This window comes from Melospiza georgiana, chromosome 14 (genome assembly GCF_028018845.1).
Source record: "Melospiza georgiana isolate bMelGeo1 chromosome 14, bMelGeo1.pri, whole genome shotgun sequence".
Lineage (NCBI taxonomy): Eukaryota > Metazoa > Chordata > Aves > Passeriformes > Passerellidae > Melospiza > Melospiza georgiana.
Genome location: NC_080443.1, coordinates 7922123 through 7947566, shown reverse-complemented (window position 1 = coordinate 7947566; position 25444 = coordinate 7922123). Strand labels below are relative to the sequence as shown.

At 40.7% G+C, this 25444-nt stretch overlaps 1 protein-coding gene across 1 annotated transcript; it reads right to left on the bottom strand.

Annotated features, from left to right (window-relative positions):
- Positions 1–2390: 2390 nt before the first annotated feature.
- On the bottom strand, positions 2391–25444 carry GPT2 (glutamic--pyruvic transaminase 2). The gene is made up of 11 exons (XM_058034370.1): positions 24735–25444; positions 14604–14693; positions 13058–13166; positions 10160–10293; positions 7986–8229; positions 7175–7254; positions 6484–6620; positions 5600–5774; positions 5010–5165; positions 3891–4003; positions 2391–2653 (listed from the first exon to the last, which is right to left on the bottom strand). Exons 1-11 carry the CDS (start codon positions 25059–25061, stop codon positions 2563–2565), a joined length of 1656 nt encoding a protein of 551 aa, XP_057890353.1. The 5' UTR covers positions 25062–25444; the 3' UTR covers positions 2391–2562.

Here is a 25444-nt window from a genome sequence, read left to right as displayed (position 1 = left end):
TCTCATACATCTGAAGTACTGTTAGGAGCACCTGGAGGAAGATCAAACCTAGAAGCATGCATTTGAAAGGAAAAATTGTCTGTTATTAATGAAATATTTCAAAGACATGGCAAACCTTTTTGTCTTAGGTTTACAGGATTGTTCCACAAAAATGCACATTAACCTTATCACAATACATACAAATATTGTGGATGGACAATAGAAATCACCACCCTTCCATATGAGATGCATCAAGAATAAATTGTTATCCCTTATAATGTCAGAAACAGAAAAGGCACCATAATAGAATGTTTAGAAAAAACTCAGTTTATGCCATTATATTTTGATTCAAAAGTGTAAGAATTACTGTCCCGACTTAAAACAAAAAGCCTTTCACACCTGTAAATTATCATTATAAACTTGTAAACCTTTACATTTTTTTCCAGAAGTATCAGGTGCAAATGCAAGGCAAATATAAAATCTATTGACTTATTAGATTACAAATACTACCCCATGAAAAAGCTGTAGTTACAAAAATATAAAAAATATTCTAACTCCCATTGTTAGATCTTAGTTTCAATCTACACTGCATTAAGAGTCCAAAGCCAGATCTGATTTGGACACATTCCTAGAGCAGGAAAGTGCTGTTTGTCTTATTTTCACATCATTATTGTGACCTCCTCCCATGGTTTTGCTCTCTGGGTTTGTTTTATTTATTAGTGCATATTAAGATGCCAAGTGCTGGGTGCTGGCAGGTTGTGTTTGTCAATGGATGTAGCAGCCCAAGTGCTCTCAGTGTGCTCTCCTCCCAGAAGTGCACTGCTCTGAGAAGGAAAACATCATTTTTATTCCAATCCTCCACAGCAGCTTTGTGTAGCAGCCATGCCATTTTCATCTATAACCTGTGAGCCCTTGAGAGGAATAAATTCTTCTCACAGGCCTCAGCAAGGAGCTGTGGGAAGCTCAGGCCCTGCTAATGCTGGGTCACAGACAGGGGCTGCTGTGGCAAGGACAGTTCCTGGCAGCATCCCATCCTCCTCACGTGAGAAACTGGCACAGCTTTATCTGGGTGGTGTTGCTCTAGCCCTTGGCTTTAGTAAGCTGGATCAGCACAGGACCAGCTACAACAGCAGCCTCACAAAGTGCCAGTAGACATTACAATGAGTTTACTTCTAAATAATAACTTAAAATAAATGACTGGATTGAATGTGATATTCTTGATGAATAAGCTCTGTAACAGCTGAGCCTAAGCCTGACAAATGCTAATGCTTTCACATCTGAATAGTGAAAGCTCTGTTCCTTTAGCCCTTTATCACAGCTAGCAGAAGGTGTCAAGCTTCCAGCTCTAGAGAAACAGAGGCTGTCCTTTGTTTTGCAGGGAAGCTGGCAGAGATTAGTGGAGTCACTCAGCTGTACTCCCAGATTGCCACCTTGTTCAGCTGGGCTTTGAGAAGCACTCAGGATCGTTCAGACAGCAGTAGGACTGTGGAAGATTTAAGTGTCGGCTGTACTTTCATTTTCTTTATGCTTGGTGTAAGACTTTTTCCTTTAAATCCCTTCCTCTTCATTAGAAATCAGCCCAGCATTTCTCCTGGTAACAACGTGTCAGTCTGTGCAAGTTCCAGCTGGATTTTGGCCAGCTCCAGGGGCTGTGGGATGGTTCCAAACAAATGCTCCCCACAGACAGAGTGGTTCTGAAAGGGTTGTGTTTTACCCTGCTTGAAAGGACACACTGTACTCACATCTGCTTTGAGACACTAACTTACTCTGTTCCATGTGTATAAAAGATGTGGGCTAACAGGAGACTCCTGGAATTGCTATGGCAGGAAGTGTTCAGTGCTCTTATGCTGGGATCATGTGTTGAATAGCACAGGAAGAAGAAGATTGTATTCCTTATTATGTTTCAGTTTCATAAAAATACTGTTCAAGCAGACACCACGTTCCCTCCTCTGATCAAAACTGTATATTCCATTCCAGCTGTGCTGGGATGGCAGGATTTCTTTTCAGCAGAATTTCAAAGGTATCTGTACACATCTGCTGAAGATTTTTTAAATAAGGACACTGTCCCTGCATGCTTGATCAGGTTTGGAGAACACTTAACAACAAAACCAACAAAAGCTAAACCAAGCAATAACTATAATGTAGGAGTTTTGATTTTTGTTTAGTAGAATTTTAAGATGGGAAACAAATTCCTATCTAAACAATTGAACTTGGCATTTCTGTTTTGTAAAACAACCCACATGACAGTAGTAATTTTAAGGAGCAATTCCCTTCCCAACCTATTGAGTCAAAAGTTCACGAATGTAACTTTCAATCAAGGCACAAAAACATTTACTGACTCTTTCTTCTCACTGTTTTCTTCACATTCTTCCCCTTCCCCTTAAAAAAAAACTTGGTGTAACAATGTCTTCTACACCAGACATAACTTTAATAGTCCAATAAGTGGTAGGAGTATCTGAGTCTGGTTCTATCTACTTTGAATTTAGTTGAATTAGATAAACAGCACATTCTCAGCACATCATTGTTCATTGTCTGCATTTGCCTTGAAGGGGAGGGGATGAGGGGGGAAAAGCCACAGTAGTTTCATGCATATTTTTCAAGAAACTTTATGTGGAAGTCTTTCACTTTCTCCAGTAGGATCTTCAGCTTCTCTACTGGAGGAAGAATGGTCATTCTGAAAAATAATATTTAAAGAAATAAAAAAACCAACCCATATTATCTTCACAATCAACTAAACTGTGATCTTTGCACAGATCTTGATCAATCTCAAGGCACAGCAAGTAACATTAAGTTTATCATCTTTTTATGTTATTATCACTTTTTTTGCATTTATACTTTAATTGAACTATACTATTAAATTACAGCAATTTGTTTCTACTGGTGAGAATACAGGAATTCAAGAACTGTTATTTTCTTTTGAGTAGTGTAGAGGATTATCAGTAAGAAATAACAGCAACTCAGTTTCCACCATTGGGCATTTATACCAAATTATGCCCAGTTTTTTGAGCTTTAAGAGTTGTCAGTTACAAGCAAATGTACATTTTTTTTCTTTAATTGAAACCTGAGTTTGGAAGTACTAGAACAATGCAACATCCCATTCTGCAGGTTGTAGTCCCTTTTTCCCTTCTTCTGCACACCCTGAAAATCCCATGGGGTGTGGGATTGCAAGGCCCACAGAACACAGTGGCCTTCCCACCCTGGTGCAGGAATGGACTCTAGGTTTTCCCTGGATTCTCTAGGTTTCCCCAGGGGTCTGACCCAGCTGGCTGTGCTGCACCACTGCCAGGGCTAGAGGTACCCTCTGCTTTGTGGTTTCACACACAGAAACAACACAGCACAGCGTGAGGAATGCTGAATTCTGTGCTGAATTCTAGCTATCAGGGGCTTGGCTGGAGCAAAGTTCTGTTTATTGGAAGCAAAAGCAACAGTTTTGGTACTAGAATATTTAGTTCAACATCTTGTTTTGGTAAAGTTATACAGAGTGTTTAAGGAGCATATTTATAGGGAATATACTGCATTTTTCATGCAGTTTCTCCCATATGGAAACACAGCTTAACCCCCTCCTCCACCCAAAAGAAAGCAGGGCAATTTTTGTAATTCCAGAGCCAACTTTAAAATTAAAGTCTAAACTATTAGAATTGTTTGTATTCCTGGAGAAGGCATTTCAAATGCCAGTATGTAAAAACAGGATACAATTATGCCAGCAAGCTGTGAAAACACCATAAAAACTTGTACAGTTCATCTAGCAGACCAGGTCTTTGACCTTGCTGTCAGTTCACAGAAACTGTCCAGTGGAAACTGAGACAACATAAACTGATATAAAAATTCTTGCATTTAATCAGAAGAGAAATAACTGGGATGATACTTTGCTTACTACTGCTAATTTGCTTTTAAACAAACAGAAACTGTACCTGAAATGGTAGGTTCCTTCTCTCTGGCCAAATCCACTTCCAGGTACAACACATATTCCAGTCTCTTCCAGAAGTTTCATGCAATAGAACATATCAGGTGCCATTTTGTGAGCCTAAGGGAATGGATGCCTCAGAATTATTGAAGTCAAAATATTCCTAATATATAGAATTTCATGATTGCTTTTTTTCCCCCTGAAACCTAATGTTACATTATTAGTTTCTTATTCAATTTCCTAAGGAAGATGAGGAACAAATGCTAATGGGGCAGTTCACACTATTAACTAACAGCACTTCATGGAGAAACAGGGCTGAAGAATTTACACAAAATCTCACTTCAAAAGAAAGGGTTTAGGTAATTTTATTATTCCCCTTGACTTGCTAGTAACTTTTGTCAGAAGTCTGAAAGTTGTACTTGGAAAAATCTAAGGCACTGACATTTGATAAGATTAAATTAATTTGGGAACTGTGTGTTCCAGTTCTGTTGGCAGTTACTATTTTTTTCCCCAGAATAATCTGCTGCCTAGGAAGTCCCCTGATTAATAACTATGAGAGGTTCTTAAATATGTACAGGTTATATACCTAATCAAATAAGCAGCTGAAAAACAGCCCTATTTTTGTTCTCAGCTGTGCTAATGAAAATGAATATTACAAATTAGGTTTCAGAGCTCTACTTGGGAACAGAAAGACTTATCATTTATTAACATAGGTTACTGTCCCAAAGGCAAAAAGGTGAAATTTGTAAGGAAAGCTCCAGCCCTCTTTTCCCTTCCTGGTGAATGGGGCTTCTCTTGCAGGGTCAGTAGCACACTGCCACTCACACATGCTGGTCCCCTTAACCCAGGCAAGGGCAGCAATTTGGAACTGCACAGGGCCAGCTACTTGTGTGACTCAAACACCAACATCCTTGGGGACACTCAGCCTGGGAGCCTCAGCACTGGGATGAAATGATCTGTTCTCTTTTCCTCTCTTCAAATAAAGATCATGTCATCTTTCAGATCATACACAGCCCATGAAATACTGCTTTTGTGCTCCATCTCTGGAATCAAAGTTCATCACTGGAAGTGGCAGGCACAGGTGAGAGGAGGCTGAAATGGATTGGGGTGAGAATGGCTCACTGACCTTTGCTTCCTCAATGGCTTTGGAAGGAATAAAGATCCGAGGGAAAGCGTACATGGCTCCTTGAAGGGGGTTGCAGTGAACTCCTGGGATCTTGTTAAACATGTCTTCTGTTAGTTTGGCTTTTTTGGCAAGATTGTTCAAAACAGATTCCTTCTCCTGTTTAAAAGGAAGGTGTTCAGTTGGACACATTTCAAGTAGCAATAAAACACCAGGAGAAATGATGATGTTTCAAAAGGCCCTCCCCAAATGAAACACTGGTAGGGCTTTGCTGAGCTATTAGAGCAAACAATGTTCTAAATTCCAGTTGTGCTTTTAAAAACAGCAGTGCAAAAAGGCTTCAGCAGGGTACAATTACAGTGTTGCAGATAGACAATAACCTGCAGAAGTCTCTATCTGTGTGCTCTCTTTTTACAGTCTCCTTCCTCAGCATCCACTCCTGCCTGTTTTTAGAGCTCATCTGAATTGACCCTTTGATTTGACTTGATAGGAGAAACAAAAGAAGACTCTTTGGTCTCTGTGCATAATTTGAGTTCCCAGTACTTAGGGTAGGTTTGTGAAATGCACAAAAGAACAAGCATGTTATTGCTGACCTTTATGAACTGTGCATAAGATTCTTCTCCAGGTACTGGAGGATTCACCACAATATCCATGGCTGCTTGTCCTGAGACTGGAGGGCAAAGGCGAACAGAAAGCAGCTTAACGAGCTGTCCTTTGATTTCTGGGTGCAAGTTTATGACCTCCATGTAACCTCCTCTGTAGCCACATCTGTTGCAAAGTGAACAGAAGAGATTGGTTAACTTCAAGTCTATAAATACAACAAAACAATGAAAATGATTGCAGAAGTGGAAAGACAATTGATGAGAATCTCACAATAGGTAAGATACAGCTTGTTGAAACAGCTGCCACACTGATATGGGTTAAGATGGAGCTGCATGACATGTCATTAAGTCCTAGTATCCCATACAGAGATAAAGGTGGACAGGCAGCTTCCCTGGTAGGCAAGTTAACAATTAACATGGATCTTTAATCTTCAGAACAAGAGCATATGGCTGTAGCAGCATACATTTAATGAAAAAATTCTTTTTCTTCCATGTCCTCCTCCCCCCCAAAAAAACAAACTCAAACATTTGTAATATCCCAGTGATTATTGAGCTGTTCCCTTGAATGTTGGAGGCCAATTTTCCTTTATCACAGGTCCAGATTGGGACTGTAGGATTTCACCTTTTGGGACTGAGGCATTAGGTGTCTGAAATAAATATGCTTATTACTTTAAAAACCACTGAGTTAATCCATTACTCTGTGCTTGTTTTTCTTTTCTTAATAGTCTTTTCTTGTTTTTCTTTTCTTAATAGTCTTTAGTTAAAATTAATAGAGGATTAATTATGGTGGATTACCTTCAGGTCAGTAATATGAAAGCGCTGTCCCACCAGATTAATGAGGAAGATGAAATAAAAAAAAACTAAATCAGACTTACTCGCCCATGTATCCCTTAGAGGTGGAGTGAAAAGAGGCCAGCTCAACATTGTTATAGTACTCGGGTCCCATCTCATACAGAATCTTTTTGAAGGAATGAAACTGGCATCCTTCAGAGTACACATTGTCCTGGTAAACCTGAACAGTCAGAAGACATTAATGTGCTCTGTTCCCCCAACTAAGGACAAAACATGGCCTTTAGAGAGGCAGATCTGAACTGAAGAAACAGTCCTTACACTCAAACTTCAAAGCTGTTAGAAGACACAAGGTTCTTTGTTGAGTATTAGTTACTGTAATGATACTTTTTATCTGATGTGACCACACTTAAAAGTGGGCCTTTGGAGAACAGCGAGCTCCTTTCGATGATTTAACCTTTACTTGTATGTTTGAATTTATTTTCCTTCTATTTCTTCCATTTGAAGTGGTCTGAGCACCATGTAGGTTTTTAGGTCTGTTCCAGCAAAGTTCTTCCTTGTGTCCCCTACACTTTCTCTCTAGCTCAAGCCCAGATCAAGCCACCTGTTATATTGATCCTTTGATATTAAGAATCCTGCATGTCTCTTCATGTCTTAATATGATAACAGAGAGTCTGTTCCCTGTTCTTAAGAAATACCACTGCCACACATGGAACAAATTGTACCTCATATGAGTACCCCTAGCTGTGCTTTTGAGAGAACAGATTATTTCATTACCTCATCAGCCAGAAGAAAAAGTTTTTCTTCCCATGCAAAGTGTATCACGTCTTCAATGCACTTTCTGTTTTGCACCTGTCCTGTAGGTTGATTTTTAAAGCAAGAAGAAAGTTAGTGGAGTGTACACATACAAATCTTTTCACCCACACCTACTTAGATTACCAACTTTTTAAGAAGATATCCCTCTTCCTCAGAAAAGTGCTATTGAACTTTAGCATTCAGTTCACTAAACATGAAATCAAGGAGCACCTTTGGAAGAATTATGGTACAAGGTAACTCTCAAGCAAAGGGAGTGTGAGATACAGTACTCAATCAAGGACTGACTCAGAGTACTCTGTGTATAGCTAATAATTGTAAATGCTCCCATGCATCAAGGTTAGGAGGGAGCTGGCTTCTCACCAATCAACTCAACCACTCAAAAAGCTAAATTCTGAGGGAGACTTGTCACTGAGTTCTGAGTTACTACAGTCATTGCCCTTCAGAAACCAAGAGGCTACAGGCCATGCCAGAGGCAAGATCTTTCCTAAAGACCAAAAGTGACCAAAAGTCATTCCACAGGTCTGGAAAACTTCAGTGGAAGCAGCAGCTTCAAATGGGATCCTGTGAAGTGAATCTGCTCCCTCCTTTCTGGAGTTCCAGGACACTGAAAACATGTTTCTAAAAGTAAAGTCTGTCCTACTTAGAGCACCGATCTCTGGAATTCAGCTCAACATATTTAGTATGTACTTAGGACTTGCCTGCAATGTCAAATGAATGAAAAAGGAAAGAAAATGGTCTTAAAAGTCCTTCATTAAAGAAAATTCCTACAGACCTGTGGGATTTCCAGGGTTGATGATGCAGAGGACCTTTGGGTTGCAATATGCCTTAGCTTCATTCAAGGCACGGCGAAGTTCATTCACATTTAGAGCCCAGCAATTTTCTTCATCCAAGTAGTAATTCACCTGGATAGCATCCAGTTCAGAGATGGCTGCTGAGTACAAGGGATACTGGGGAATAGGAATCATCACTCCTGTTCGGGATTTGCCCCATCCTGAGATCAGGATCTTTAAAATTGCCTGGGGAAAAAGCAGGAATTAAAAAAATTAAAAAGGTCATGCACCAGAATTAATAATATTCTCTGGAATCAGTTATTAAACTTCCTTAAAAAGTGTAGAGTTAAGGTGGATTTCTGTCCAAGAAGCAGATTGTCCAAGAGAGTTATTTATTTCAAGTTGTTACTGGCTGAGTGAGGATGGTCTAAGCTTAATGGAATCCCTCTCATGTCACAACTTCCAAAGATCATGCCTGATCAACTACAAAATTTAGGAAAAACATTCTCAGCACAAGGCTAGTGGGCAAGTTGGAAACAGGAATATCAAGATCATTTTTTTTTGCTGTGCCCTGTTGTAAGCAAAGAAGATTTAGCTAGTTCTTGCTTATTGCCTTCCATTCATTTTATCTCATTAACCACAAGAGACCAATAAATAAAACCAGAAATTAGAACTGGGGCCTGTGCGGATTCTCCCTTGCAACAGAGAAACCTGTTTTACATCAGGAGCAATTATGTTTTCATTTTCAAGTAACAGAACAGACCAAAGTCTGCATGTCTTGGGATGGAAATAGTCATATGTAGCTTATGCCCAGAAGATACAGGCAGAAAGGTAATGTTTGTGCTAGGGTCAGTACAGACAATTTCCTTGTGCTCCATGTCTGTGTGATGTGGAGGCTTTTTACATGTGAGTTAAATAAAACAGCTCACAAGGAGCAGGAAGCAGAGAGATTTCTTGCCTTTATAACCACATGAGAACTCTGAAGTACAGGTGCAATCAAAGCAAGCATCCTTATCAGCATGTAATTGGCATCTAAACCCAAAAATATCTTTTCTCTCAGCAGCAGTATCCTTTGGTTTCTTTGTGGTTCTAGTACAAAATCTGCTGTTCTGTGCCTCTCATCACATACTCAGCTGCTAAGCTAATGATTTATAATCAACATAATTTTGTACCCACCACGAGTTTAAAAATACCAAGCATCCAAAACATATAATCAGGACCAAATGCATATTTAAAAACTCCTTAACACCCTCTCTCCCCTGAGGTGTGAAACAATAGTTGTTTTATCTTTAGAAGGGCCAAAGAATGAATTGTAGCGCTGGCTTTACATCAGTGGTGCAATCAAATCGGCACGGTGCAGACCAGCTGTGCTGCGCTGCCATTCCTGACAAGCTGCCAGTGTCAGAAACTCGGGAAAGCCAATTGCCTGCAGAGCTCTGGGGAGCTGCTCCTGCCGGATCGCTGTCATTCTGAGCTCTGCCACTAGATGTCCTTTACAAATCCACCTCCCCCGACACGCTGCCAAAGGCTGCCTTCCTAAGAGCCAAACTGCTGCTGCACTGCCAGGAACTGTGTCTGTGCAAAGGAGCAGAGACTGGGACTCCTGTCTTAACTGAATAACTTAACAAACTTATCTTTGAACCTTGGTTGAACCCAAAACCTGAAGTTTTTCCTCAAACAAACTAAAATACACAAACAGAAACAAATCTTTGGGATTTTCACTGGCATTGATCTGCACTAGCAGAGTTTACGTGGAAGAAGAGCTGAGAGTTCTCACCGTTGAGGTTCATTCTCTCTTCCCTCTTTCACTGACTGATACCCTCTAATCTTCAATGTTTATGTTTCTTAACTACTGAGAACAACCATTATTTAGTCTGAATGCACCAAATCTTCTACATTTATATTTAGGCACCCGTAGCTCATTTTGTATTACCTCTACAGAAAGGTACAATTTAATGTATGCTAAGAGACTTTGCACACACTTCTTAGCTGGCTCCTGACATCCACACTGGTTTGTTCACAGGATTGGATATTCAATGAACGTGGCTTCCTTGTCTGACAGACCAAAGTCCCAGGACTTCATGAGACCAGAGGTTCATCAGGGATCTGTATTTGCAGAGGTAACTGATAAGATACAGTTTGTACCAAGAAGGAACAGGTTTCATTTAGCACTTACAGAAATGCCATCGCTCGCCCCGGTGGTGAGGTAAATGTTATCTGGGTCTGCAGGAACCCCTCCATCTCTTCTCTCAATGTATGAAGCCACATCCTCACGGATGCAATTTATACCTTGACTGGCAGTGTAGGATCCTGGGTAAAATACAGGATGAGATGAGAATTGTGTGCAATGGACATCAGATTTTCTGTTAATAGCAAAACTCCTGAGCTGGTATTGGATGGAGTAGTTTGTATATATGAGCCATATTTATATGGGTCCCCAGGATGAGTTTGGTTTTTTTTCCATGGAGTAGGAAAGGGAGCTGGTTTGTTCATAGAGCAAAAGGATTAATTTGGAAGGAAACAAATACAATAAGCATCACTAAAACAAAAAAAAAACATGCTGGATTGGTAAAAAGCGTGATTTCAAGCCTACTTAGCAAACTGGGACAACAATCCCATTTTTACTATCTTTCAGTTTCTTTCTTTGTGTTGGAAGCACTCCTGAATGTAAACAAACTGCTATTTAAGTAATGGGAACAAGGAACAGAGGTAGCACGTGCAATAGAAAGGAAAATAATTTCTTTTAATCCATGATAAATAGAAGGGTTATTTGCAACATGAAAATAACATATCATTTTCTCCCACAGTCTGAAACCAAAAAAATCCCAAACTGCTTCTCTCCTTCCCCCACAACCACTTTTCGGCAGAAATGTCTAGAATCTCCCCAGTCTCATGTGCAGTTCACAGAGTACAACTAATAATCATAAATAAAATGAGATGTTAGATGCCTGTGTGCATCACTGCCAAGAATGTGCAACAAACAAAGAGTAAAAATAAGCCTGGGTCAAGGTGAGGAATGAATTCAAGCTATGAAGCCTAAGACTGATGGACAAAGAAGAGACAAGTGTACATCTATTTTAAAACACTGTCAGGAAGCTGCAGAATCTTCCTTGCTTGTTGGGTGGAGTGGAATAATTATGCCTGACTTAACTCTTATCACTCTGTTATCTGCTAGTAGTCTGCCTGGTAGGACTTCTGTGAAAGCATGATTTAAAAAGACAGAGAACTTTTGCAAGCACTGCACAATTGCATGGGATAAAATGGTGATTCAGGGCACAGAGTTCCCTGATGTCCCAAACATTTACTTTTACAGGACTAGAAGGTATACTGGGTCTGTACACGGGTGTTTGACCACAGCCAGGAGGATGCTGTTAAAGGAGGAGAACAAACCTAAGCTGTCCTTCTGGTGGACAGGGGGCAGAAACCAGTACAGCACATCAGTAAAGCCTACAGTGGTTTTAGTTGTCAGGAATTTAGAGGTAGTTGTTCTTTCAAATTTCAAAATATTTAGAGTCCAGAATCCAAATTTAGCCACTGAAATGAACAGTGTGTATTCAGAATTATCATCTTACTTGACTACTGCAATTGTTTCAGGCCTACTTCCTCAGAATCTACTGAGCAAACAGAAATTATGGGAAATATGTGATCTTCTGAAAAAAGGAACACATTTCTGAAATATTATGAAAGACTGAATTCTTTATAACACGGGGTTGTGGTGTCCCATGCCACCATGACCTTAAGGGGAAAGGAGCACCAAGGGGTCAAGACTGCTCATTCTGAGAACTCCTTCCACATCCCTAAATTAGACAATCATTACAAAGAAAGACTGAGTCAAAATTCAAATGTATCCCCAGCAACTCCTACGTGCCAACAGTACTATGTGGATTTATTGTTCCAAAGTAAGACAGGAAAGGGATCCACTGAGCTAGAGGAACTTGTCAGTTTTGACATTGTGTTTTTAATGGTCTACATTAAAAGACAAACCAATACAAAGAAGGTGAAGATAAAACACATTCTGTATTAGGCTGTGTTGTCAAGCTTGAAATGCTGTTAATGCAATTACTGTTTATGTTTTGTTTATTTTATTAAGTTTCATAGCACCTACTCTCAAAATATACCAGTGCAAATAGGCACTACAATCACAAAGATTAAGAAATATGCCAATTACTGTAATAAATGAAATGTCACTGTTTGCCTACTTGAAAGAAGGTAAGTGTGCCAGATTCTTTGCTGCACCCAGCAGCTGTAGCAGTATCTGCAGAGTAGAAATTCTCATGGCATTTGGCAGGTACAGGTAGGCAGCACAGACACTAGATGAGAAAGAAATTGTCTCTTCCATTTCATTTCTAATGAATATGCAAAGTTTGGACTTATGTGGATATGACATGTGCACTCTTGTAGGAACAGTGGTTGAAGAACAGAGCTCTGTAGTTCTTTCAAGAGTTATTTTACCTTGGAGAAATAGAGCTTTGACACCTTCAGTTAAAACTATCTCAGCAAGGTAAAAGACTTTCAGGAGTGTAGCTTTCCTTATCACCTTGGTACCTGAGTTTCTGATACCCCAGAAAACATACTTGAACTGATGGTTCAAAATTAAGAGTGTGCACTGGATCAGCTGAGATGGACACATATTGTTTGTTGACACCAGCATTACAGGGACAGTGGCTCCTTGGCAGAGAAAAACTGGAGAAGGTAAAAACTGTAAAACCCTCCACCTAGTCTTAGTAGGAGACACAGAGCCCTGGATTAAGAGATGTCATACCAACAGAACAGAGCTTCTTCCTGGTACAAAAATCCTCAGCATTCCATTCAGAGTTATGCCTAGATGTTATTGTGGCAAGGGCTCCATAGATGCATAACCCTCACCCTCTGCTCTGGGACAAGTCCCACCAAAAATCTGCACCACTGGTCACCGCCTGCAAACCTGCCCCCACCAGCTGCAGATATTGAACCAGCTGTGTTTTTCTAACACCAGAACAGCTGCAGATATTGAACCAGCTGTGTTTTTCTAACACCAGAACAGCTGCAGATACTGAACCAGCTGTGTTCTCCTAACACCAGAGCAGAGCCTTACCTAAGCTGTTTCCTCCACAGCCCTGCAAGATCCGCCTGGCGCGCTTTTTGGCGTCCTCGGGAAAGCTGGGGCTGTCCAGCAGGTTTGGGTATGTGCACAGGGCCACCACCTGCAGTGCCAAGAACATGTCAATTGGCCACTTCTCATTAGTTATTTTAACTTAGTTAACTTTATCTTAACTTTCCTTGGAAATGAAGATCACAAATACTGGCTAATTTAAAACAAAGGTTATTGATGAAGAGTTTGCAGTTGTTTTTTTTTAAGGGTTGTTCTCACAGAAGAGAAAATATCTTATCAGGTTTCAAGTTAAGCTGATAAAAACCGTTCTAGAATTATTAACTATTTTTATTACAGACAGTGAAGATTCCAGGTGAGCTAAGCATAGTGCAAACACAGTAAAGCACAGTTAACTATTCCTATGTTATCTCTAAGCAGCTCTATCCTCCACTCCTTGTGTATTACTAGTCCACTTTTATTGACAAGAAACCAAGAATTTAAATATGGAGCAGAACTGAGAAATACAATCACATTTTGAAGTCCTAGTGGCATGTTCTAATAATCTTTCCCCAAAAAAGCTTCCAGTTCTTACTGATTTGAATTAATGGGAAATATTTAATTATAAAAAGAAGTGGTGATATAGAACATAGTAAAAGTAGAAACACAACCCATCAGAACTAAGTTAATGAAGGAATGTAAGACACAAAGAATTGAGAGGTCTCTTTTGAGATCAGCTTAATTTATTCCAGTCTCTCTCATTTTTATGCTTAAATGGTGTAATGTGGACAGACTGTTGTCATCTTGTGGGACAATGACAATGAATTAATCCATGTGTGCACACAGTCATGGGGAGAAAGGTAATACATTTGAATACTTTATAAGAAGCTCAGATCTCCCTAGTTTGCTGCATAGCTTGATTTTATAATCTCATCATCTGGACCCTCAGCTTGATAAAGCTTCAGTTTGTCCTGGAACTCTCTGAATTCACACTATTATAGACAGAGGAGTTTACATGAGAATGTGAGGGATGCTCAGTAAATAAGATAATACTCGTTTTAACCTTATTTTTTAGGAATAATATACAAATATGAATTCTGTTGTAATCTTTTCTAAAAGTTAACCTACCAATTAGCTTGCCCAGAGGTAAAATGTGCAAAATGAGACACTGTACAAGTAGTTGAACCCAGCTACGTGCAGATTTTGAAGTATTCTCTCAGATGAAGAAAGGCTTTTGTTTTTTTCTTTAAAGAGAACCACTTCCTTTCTTGAAGAGCATTATTGATAATGAATGTGCTGACTGATAACACAGAAGTGGCAGGAAAAAGTGTGGGTGGGGAATGATATGGGAACTAAGGAAAGCTACTGTGTTAAAAGAGGACAACCAGCAAACAATAGGACTTTGGCTCAGAAATGAACATTTACAATTCTTTACAAAAGAACTATTTTAAGCCTAATTGCATCTAGAGAATCAATTATACTAATACCTATATCAGACAGCTTTAAGGCATTCTAATAAAAAATGAGTAATAATATTTTATAGTAGCCTTACCTGACGGAGGAAGGTGATTGGTCTCTGTCCCATTGCATGTGCATCTCCAATGTTGGCTTTAATCACTTCAGTAAAGGGTTTTTTGATTCCCTAGAAAGGGACCATTCAGAATGTTTTGTTAGGGCTGTAGTAGAAGATTCTTTTTTAGTATCTGTCATGTGTAACAGCTACAGTGTTTAATGTAAAGCTTAATGTATTTCTTATACAACACTGCCAGGAAATCTTAAATGGTTTACAGAAATTTTGTTGACTGTGACACATTTTTAAATGATAGGCTGGCTTTTATTTTTCTGCTAGCTGCAAGTAAGAGACTGACTTGGTTGGAAACCACATATTGAAGTAGAAAAGATGAAAAAAAAGGCATTTTGAGTTGTGAGTATTAGAGCAATTTCTTTGAGACACCTAAGGGAGCGATGGATGAGTCAAGAAGCTAAAAAGATTTGAGGATATTTGACAAATATCCACCAATAAAAGAAACCTCAAGACCTTTAGTTCTTTGAGAGTAAAAACAGTAGAGATAATTCTTGCTTATTTATTTTATATTTAGATTAAGTATTCCTTGTATGATGACCCCACTTTTCCATGTAGAGATTTTTCACAAAATATATCCTAGTGAGGCTCTATATGATAAACAGAAGTGCTAAATAATCACCATGAATATTTAAAAGCTTCCTAGTCTCCAAAATCTGAACAGCCAGCCATTTTTCCTGTGAGAAACTGAATACCTCATGAGAACATAGGGAAAGAAGTTAAGGAATGTTGATTAGCAATCACAGCTCTTTAAAAAGCAAAATAAAATAAGGGCATAAAAAAGGCTAGGCACTGACTGATTGAAAAAACCACCAGTGGTTTAAATAAAAAATTAACTGAAAGTAAAGGCCAACATTACAAAAAGAGTAAGTGAGAGGGGCAATAATAAATGTAGAGTTGTTCTAATGTATACTTAAGAGGCAGTAGGGAGGCATCCTAACAGTGACAGAATTGTCACATGGACTAAGGAACTACAAAATCAGACTGATTAGTTTTCTGTAGAAAATTACCTATAACAACTTGCTCTGGGTATGTACTCAGAAAGCCTCTTCCTGGTCCATGTATTTACAACCAATTACTGGATTTGGATATAAAATATGTAGCTGGCAAGCCTGAACTAATTTCTGCTTTTCCATCATGGACTATGGAGTTGGACTTCAATGGCAGCCCAGAAGCCAGATGTGGAAATAACAATAATACAGGCAGTCAGCAGGGATACAGATCCCCAGGTATGCCAGGATTTGGAGCTTCAAGGCTGCACAATCCCCAGTACCCCACTGGATGGATCCAGTCCATTGTATATCTGAGAGCCTTTGGGGGCTTTCTTTTAAAAGTAAATATGTAGTTGGAAATGACATTAGGACCAGACAATTGGGCTTACATGATCCTGATTCAGAGGGTCAATTTTATATGGCCTTACATTTGGAAGCAATTGAAAAAATAAAAAAAAGTTGACTCAAAATAATTGAAAGTGACACACTTAGTCCAACAAGTAATTTGCTTTTATACTTGTTGATCTAAGTGAGCCCCCAAATTAAGAGCTGCATTTCAGCTCTAAATGAAAAATTAGATATAGGGATGCTGGATAGACATTACACTTATCTGAGGCTGAAGTTTAGTAATTCATGAGTAATGTAAACAGCTAAAATGTGTGCTCTTCAAGCTATGTGGGGCCCACTGACAGCACAACACAGTTTCATTCTAATCAAAAATAAGTAGGAAGAGAAAGGTGTATGTAAAAGAAGAACAAATTCAATTTGCTTGAAATGAAGAAAAATTCCCATGTATTTTGGTTGCATTTGGTCATTATAGCAAATTGAATCGGTTTTCACTAGATTTGCAAAGTAATACAAATCTGTTAAGGAATATGAATGATATTTTCTTTGCCTAAAGTTAGGCAGTCTGAGAAAATAGCAACATGAAATAGAAATACTCCGATTTATTAGATTAAAACCAAAACAAACCAACTCCCTAACAATAGAAATACCTTACATTAGACTAATTAGATTTTTTGCTCACAAATACTATTGTGCTCTGCAATTTAAAAAAAGCTTCTTTGGTTAGTGAAATGCTGAAAGGTACCAGGCATTTCATAATGTACTTTTGGAGTTTTTATGATGGTACAGCCTTTAAAACAAAGGTAACAGACCTTTTTGGTGCCTGTGTCACATTTATCATAAATAATGTTGGAGCTTATTAGCACTCATTCCATTTATATCTTTACTAGGGCCAAACTCAGTGGTTTTGCCATCACTGCAAGTATAGGGTCATCACTTACTGTACAAACTCCACACTCCCTTTGCTTCTCACATGATGGATCTGGTACAAACAGCAAACCATACACAATAGTTCTGTCACCATCAAATCTGGTTAGAGAAGGAATTGTGCATTTTCTGTGTGGTACACACAGTTCCCACTTGGGCTTAAAGGCCCATGGTTCTCTAGACTAATTTGTAATTCTTGATCTCAGCTACAAGAACTGTTGTCTTTTCGGTCTTTCAAAAGAGAAATGCTTTTAAATAACTGGAGTATTTTCCTTCCCTGACAATGAGTTAATTTCAGCTTTAGAATTGTCTTCATGAGACTTGTTGTATCCTCTCCTAGTGAAATCTGTACAAAAATTGCTATAGCCACTTAGTATTTTTCTATTACTTGATTTCCAGTCTCTCTATGAAAAAAAAAAAAAAAAGAAAAAAAAAAGGACTATCAGAAGTTGCTTAGATTTAATATAGAACAAATAGTTCTAAACAAGTTCTTAAAAAAAATCTTCAAAAGTTCTTTAGGACAAAAAGTCCCATCTTACCGTTTCAAAAAAAGGAACAGAAAACAACAACAGGCAAGAACAAGTGCTAAATGTTAATGGGTCAAAGTCCCAAAGCAGGGCTATCAGGAGCTGGCAGCAAGGGGAGTCTAGACAGGGCCTGAGACTGTGCAGATGGGCTCAAGGCAGAATCCTGCTCAGACCCTTCAGACAGAGCAGCATCAGCACCAGATACTTGTGTCAAGGCTTCTCCTGGGGTGATGGGTGTGGGTATCCAAGGGGAGGGTTATGCCAAATACTTTTTGGAAGGTCTGTGGAAAGATCTGTATGAAAGGAGGAAATGTGAATGTGATGTTGATAACCTCAGTATCAAACTGTAAAGCAGCAGGAAAAGGGCTGCAACAGGTCATGGATTTATTTCACTGCAGAAAGCTGAGCAGTGTTTAACCATGTCAACAACACACTTGAGCTGAGACAAGTTATGTCCTTGCAAGCCAAGGAACACACAGAAGGAGCAGGAACTGGGTCACTGGAGTTGTTTTGCTCTCCTCTAGGGATCCCCAGCACATTTGCAGTCCCATGGCCTCTGTCTGGGTGCAGCCAAGGTGTGCTCCACAGGCAGCCTGGCTGCACTGCAACAGGCAGAGCTCTGCAAAAGGGAAGCTTGCATAACAGGAGCTCTAATAACAAACTCGTGAGCAGTAGGTTCCAGATTGATTCTCCTGCCTTGTGAAGAGGGTATAAACCACATCAAGGAGGAGAAGGAATGCCCAGCCCTACAAAACAAGCTGTGCCCCAGCTCCTGCCTTTGGCGGCACCTCACGCTGTGCTCACAACGTGATTCAGCTTCAGCTCGGAACAAGGCCAGGCTCCTGCCACTCCTCTGACAGGGGCAGCAAACACATCCATGATAGTTGCCCTTTTTTAAAGTTGTAGAAGCCATCTTTCACCTCCACATGTAAAAGAGAAAATATAAAAACATATACTGTACTTAGTAGCCATCTTTGGGATAATGAAAGGATTTTAATGGAATAAAAGAATCTTCCAGGATTTGGAATATGCTCTTTGGAAATTACTTTCTTCAACTGTTACTTCAGTCTCTCTGCTATTTTTAGAGGAAATGCATCTTTTAAGAAACCTGATGAAACCTGAAGCAAGCCAGACACAATCATTCTAACAACTGTATCTAAATATCACACAAAGTTGGGAGAAGGGATTTTTATACATGAACTAGAATTCATTGGCACAAAGTCAATAGAAATCTTTATGCAGTTAACCAGCTTTGGGGAAGTTTCCTCTTCCCCTAGGCATCGCCAGAGCCTCAGGAAACCCATCAGGAAAGGAGAACAGTATGAAATTATGAGCTTTCTCTCAAGGAGAGTCATGATGGAAGAAGTGTTGGGAGAATTACTTGATCAAAGAACCAATGTGATGCCAGAACATACAGCACCCCTAAGAACTGCCATGAGGGCAATGCCCTGCCAGGAGCTGCTTTGTCTCTTAGGAGTTTTAGTGTACCTGGAGGTTCCCTTTACAAAGGGACCATCTGACAGTGCTGGCAAACTGCAGAATACCACTGTGCCCAGAAAGAGTAAAGAATGGTCCAAACTGACCTGACACTGTCTTTGTTAAATCTTCAGCAAAGTTCAAAGGAAAGCCATCACTCTGGGGAGAGCATGTGTGGATTTGGTAATGGCAATAGGAAAGAATTGAAAAGAGTTCCCTTGAGGAGGCCACGAAAATGTGAGCTGCTTTTAATCCCAGAAGAGAACTGTGGTATTACAGCTATTTCTGAATTTCAGAATTTGCCTGCTCCTGGCTGCTCCCAATTGTTTCATTTTCATTGCCATGGCTTTGTGCCTCCTCTTGATGGGTATCAGGCAACAACATCACACTATGAAACTCTGCACTATTTCCTTGAGACTGCTTTTGCTGTGACTTGCACAAACAAGCTCTACAATCAGAGCTGGCAAACCCAAACATTTCAGCATAGCTGAGATCTATGCTGTAGTAGCCAAGTTACTTGTTTGCTTTTTTCTCTCCTCCTCTCAAGAGACCAAGAAAGCACTGCCCAGAGGCCCTTAACCAATAGGGACCTGAAGACCTGAATTAGCATTCCAATCTTTTTATTAAAACAGCTCACAGCAGAAAAATAAACCTGACCTGCTTACCATGGAGTAAGGCTTTGAGTTTGTATTATGCTTGTATAATTCAAGCTGACATGAGCTGTACTGGGGAAGAAGGAGAAGGCAATTTCTGGATTTTGACTTAAAATGGCAGTGATAACTTGCATGCTTCTCATATCACATGAGAAAATCAGTGGGGCTGACCATTAATTGGTAGATCTGATTCAGAGATTACAGAACAGGACCTGTCCTCAGGTTACTTTTGCCTGACACATTGATCAAAGTGGGTTTGCATTCAGAATTTTTGCCTATATAGATAAACCACTAGATTTCATAACAGAATGAAATGACAGAATTAAAATAATGCTCATTAGAAAGTCATTAGACATTAAGACCCTCTTAACTTGGAGAGTTACTGGAAAAGGTCTATTTTAGAATAAATTTTGCTAATGTATTCAACCAGAAAATATCAAAAACTGGATTCTGTGGGTTGGGAACTTCTGAAAATATGATTTTGAAAATTGTGCTCTTGAAACCAGTTTTCTTTCACCTTCATCTGCAGTAGTTTTTGGCATCTTAAAAACCATGTGTTTTACTACAGATTCACTTATGTATGCAACATGTACAGACAACTGAGGAACAACAGTTCTGTCTTAATGAGGTCAGATGCTCTTGCCTGGAAGATACTTCCTTCGTGTGCACACAGTCACGTATTCAAAGCAGAAAATTATAGGATGGTAATTTAAGCTTAACATCTTTCATTACTGGGTGTACCAGTCAATCTTGTCTCTTTTTCTTGGCATGTTGAATTCTATTTCTGCATGTCATTGTCTAAATTGTGTTTTATCTTTCCAAAACTCCCAGGGACACAGTCAACTCACATTCACAATTAAGGCTGGATTCTAAGATTTTTTCTATTCAATTTAAAAGTCTGATGAATTAGTGAGGGAAAAAAAAGAAAAAGCTCTACAGTATTTTAATCAAAATACTTTAGCAGAAGCTGCCTGAGATTTCAGTTACCTAAGCAGAAGGATTTTGATAGTTTTATTGTTTAAATAGCAATGTAGGGAGTGAACAAGTGGCTTGAATAAACTTGAAACAGGAACCTATTTGCAATAGTTATGCAAATGAAAAGCGTGGGCACAGGAGATGAATGTACAACCTTTTGCTGTAAAGGTAACAGAAAAATAGGGCCTTCAGTGTATAGAAACTGTATAATGCCAGTGAAGGCCCATGGCTCCAGGCCCAGGGTTGGGATGTGCTACCCACCTGTGCTATCTGAAGGAACTCCCTACATGCTACCAATATATCCCTGCACTCCTTCCCTCTCCTCCTTTCCACCCTACAATTCCCTTTCAGCAGCCTGAAAGTTTGGAAGGACCCTGTGTGCCTTACACCGTTTCCAATGTCACCTGGGCTGACCTGTGCATCCTGAAATGCTGTTTGACATGCACACACTTTGCCAGGAGATGTAAGGCAGCCTAACCTAACACAGAACTTGACATTATGTAAAACCCAATCAGGAATTGGGGAGAAAAGGAGTCTATAAGTGAAATGTCACAGTAACAGATATGAAGGGATTGTCCATAACAAGGTCAGTTAAAATTAGCATGAATGCAAAGCAACAAATCAGGTATGTGTCCTACCTGGGTAAAGATAAGTTAGTTTGTCATTACTGATTAGGTAAAGAGAAGGGCTCTTCTCAGACCTTGCTTTATTCCTGCATTGAATTTGTATTCAGGAGCAAATTTCTAGTCTGAAATGTAATTAAAGTCAATACTTGGCCATTTGTTAGCAAGTCTCTACAAAGGGGGTAGAAAAAAAGTCTTATTTGATAGAGTTCTATTTAAAGTGTAATAATTTATTAAAATATGCCTGTGCTCTAGCTTTAAAAAGTTTCCAGAAACACCAAGGAAAATGGTTGGAATTCGTTCTTTCTGTCATCTTAATAAGTCAGAATCAGCTAATTGCTAGCAATAGCAAAAAGGAAGAGAAAAGGGGTTTTCACTTTCAAAGCATGAATAAAATTTCAAAATTCTGAAAAAAGGGCTCAGGAAAGTAATCCAATCACTGATTTTGCAAGTGATTTCCATCTTGAAAGATCAAACCCCTGATTTTCTACCTAGATGAATACAGGACACAAGCCAACAAAACTTGTGAAATCCAGGTACAGCATGCCCCACCTGTATTGGGCAATCAATCTTAATCTGCTTTAATTTAAGTGACTATTTTACTAGTCACTTACATTGGCTTGGTCCCAGGCACGAGAGCTAAAACTAATGCCTCACTTTTATTTGTTCTTTTAAGGAATATCCCTTCAGTTGTCCAGTCAGAGACTTCTTGAGTAACATTTCAGTCCTAATTTCTGTGTGCACTGTGGAGTTACAGCTCCTGTTGTGATCATTTGCAGTTAATATAGAGAAGCAGCAAGTGCCAGAGAGAATAACAGAGGAGCTGCTGGTTGGGATCTGAGACAGCAGAACAAACCTCAAGGAAGATGAAAGCTTACACTGTGCAAACAGCTTCAAGTAGCTGTTTTACAGTCTCCATAACAGTTCTATGAGTATTAACAAGTATGAAGAGTAACCAAATGGAACCAAGTTTAAACAGGGAAACCCTCTATCACATCTGATTATATACAATGGCTGCTGCATTTAGGGTCCTTTTAGTTCAGAAACAAATTACCTAAAGGCATCTGGGCAGAAGATGATAAAAGATTTACTGCCATTGCTTCACCCCTGCCTGTTCTTGTTACTCCCAGCCACTGCAGTGCTTCCATCTCATATCAGGGAGCCTGTGCTCTCCTGCCTGTGCAAAGCTCCTCCCCCACCAGATGTAGAAGAGTGTTATGGGGCAATTCTTGCTGGTAGTGAAGAGTGGCCGTGGATCTAGAGATGCTTTGGAATATCTCCTTCCTCTTTCCTGAAGTGGCAACCACTCCATCCTCTTCCCATTACCCAGCAGTGTAATTCTGCTGGCAGAGCTTGGCTAACCCTGTGAGCTAAGATTGAGAGGGCTGGAAAAAGCTGTACAACTTAATAAAAAGGAAACAAAGAAGTGCCATTGATGTGTGAGCACACAGAATTAAATTTCAGACACACACACACAAAAAATAGATAATTAGATAACCTATAATACTTTACTTATAAGGAACCTAGGTATTACTCAACACTGTATGCTTTAGCAGACAGCTTGATTAAACAAGAGAATGAATAACAGTATTTTTCCCAGAAAAGAGGAATGAGTAACTTGAGAAGTGTGGAAGCAAGTAAAGGATTTCTATTGAAGTTGATTAGTGTTCTCTGCAGATACACTGTCTCAGCTTTTCTGTCCTCTTTCCCTGCCAGCTGGGAGGTTTGTTTGCCTTACTTGTGTTAAAGCACAGTCACCTCTAGGAATGCTGGTAGCCATTATCAATGGCAAACATTATTTCATGAGACTAGTTCCAGGAAAAAAAAAATTAAATGGAAAATGCCACATAAGTAAGCACAACACTAAACTGACAGAAAAATCTTTTAAGAAAGTGAATACCAATGATTTGCTGTTATATTTTTTCAAAAGTGCACAGTAGATTATTCTTTCTGTGGTTCAGCTGGTAACTGGAGTAAGCAGGGGAGCTGGGAGGAGTTTGTGAAGGGCCTTTTATATTTGTTTTGTCAAGTAATATCTCCTGCTCTGTGATGTTAACTTGAAAACAAACATAGTGAGAACACTGGAAGATTTTATACTCTGGAAAATACATCCACTAGGGAACCTAGTTGCATAAACACAATGACACCTTCATAAACAAGTTTTGAGGCGAAAATCAAAACAGATGTTCCAAAATTAATTCTTCAATACCATTTTGAAGCTTTAAAGTGAAATTCTAAAAAAAAAAAAGAAGCTATTTGTAATAATTATTAAGTAATATCTAACTAGTTGATGCATATACTACAGTGAACTGAAAACAATGTTTCACTTTCTAAAATAAGGGGAAACAAGTAACACTAAGACCAGACAATCACCAGTTTACTCTCATGGTTAGAATTGCTGTAGCACATTTTTGTTCAAAGCACTTTACATGAACTAATGAAAATGGTCTTGCAGTTCCTGTAATAAGGCATTAGAAAGACTCTCTAAAGCAGTGACAGCATGGAATAATATCTAAAATTACAGAAGAACTACTCTGCCAGATGCTTCATCAAAACAAAAAGAAGTGTGTCCTTGTGATGAGAGGGGAAGCTGTGGTTTGAATAGCAGAGGCAAAAAGCCATGTCTGTATTGCTAAGGGTTTTTTATCAACTTTTGTTTCAATACTCAAGGAATAAGAAAGAAATATGAAGAGCAAAATATAAGCACTGACTGATCTGGATGCTTTATTTAGCACATACTGGCCCAGACCCTTAGGACCTGCTTTATTATCTGATCTGCCAAAGAGAACCAACCACCTACAACTTTGGGCAGCGTTACTGAGTGCCTGTGCTCTGAAGGTTTGTCCTCGGGCACCTCAACTTCTGCAACTAAAGAAAAAAGGAGCATTCTCGGTGATCTCCTTGGATGATCCAGAGCAGCGCTGGGTGAGGCAGCAGAGCAGTTCCTGGAGAGCCGGGCCAGCTCACCTGTCAGGAGCCCGGTGCCTCCTGCCCCGGCCAAGGCAGGATCTCTGAAATCCTCACGAAGGACTCAAAGGCTCTATCAGTATGATGAAAGCTGGTCACTCACCCCCTTGTATAACACAAAGGACACGGGATTGCAGCAAGGGGTCAAAGCGGCCGGAGAAATGTAAACACTGCTTTATGGGGGTGTCCCGTATCCGCCTTAGGCAGCCAGTGACACAGGATAAACAGTAGCCGGCCGGAGGGTTCCTTTGTTTCGTGCCTCTGCCGCCCCCCGTGGGAAGGGGCGCGGGGCCGGGGGTGTCGCAGCGGAGCGGGGCCGGGCACAGCGCGTCCGGCCACGGCTCGGGGCAGCAGAGGGATGGGATGGGGAGAACGCTGCTGTGGTCCGAGAGTTTTTAACTCGGGTAGGAAGCCCTGCAGCGGCACTCGCGGTGCCTCCCGCTTTCCCGAGGCTTCCACAGGGTCACGTCTCAGCCCCGCGGGGTGTCACGTCCCCACCGAGCCCCGCGACATCCCCAGCCGGGAGCGGCGGCGGAGGAGCGCCCGGGGCAGAGCCGGTGCGGCTGCGGGAGCGCGCCCTGCCCTGTCCTGCCCCGCCCCGCCGCCCCTGCCTCACCTTCCGCAGCTCCTTCTCGATCTCCCCGGCTTTCAGAACGATGGGGCCGCGCACCGCGTATTCCACCGCCTTTACTTGCGGGTTCATGGACTCCAGCGTCAGGATCTTCTCCCTGCTCGCCTTCTCGTTGATCTTCACGGCGGAGGCCTTGGCAGCGCTGCTCCAGCGCACCGTCCCCTCCCGCCGGGGTCCCCGCGGCTGCCGCCCGGCCGCCAGCGAAGCGGCGCAGCGCAGAGCCATGTCCGTCCTTCCGCCCCGGCAGCCCCCCGGCCCGCGGCCGCACAGCCGTGCCGCAGCTTGCCTGGCAACCAAGACAAACCGATGCATGGTCCTTCGGGTAGCTCCCAAAACCAGATGAAGGATACAAGTGCTGCGGATCGGTGTGTTTTGTAGTCGGAACCGGGCGCTAGCCAGATGCAAGCGAGCAGGAGGTGCGGTCAGGAGAAATGCCGAAGGGCTGGCACAGTTACACGTACACGCTCGATCCTCTCATGTCCAGATCCCGCAAACTTAGCTGCAATGGATACAACTGATCTTGCAGCGTTGCGATGCCACCACAGGAGCAGAATTAGAAATAGAAACCACCATTGCATCCGAATAGCGCTGCAGCCCCCTGCCCCGACAGAGCTGCCCGCGCTAGTGCTCTGGAAGAGTCCCGGGCAAACCCATCCTTTTCCCAGCCGGCGCTGGCCCCGGCCCCGGGGCGTGCT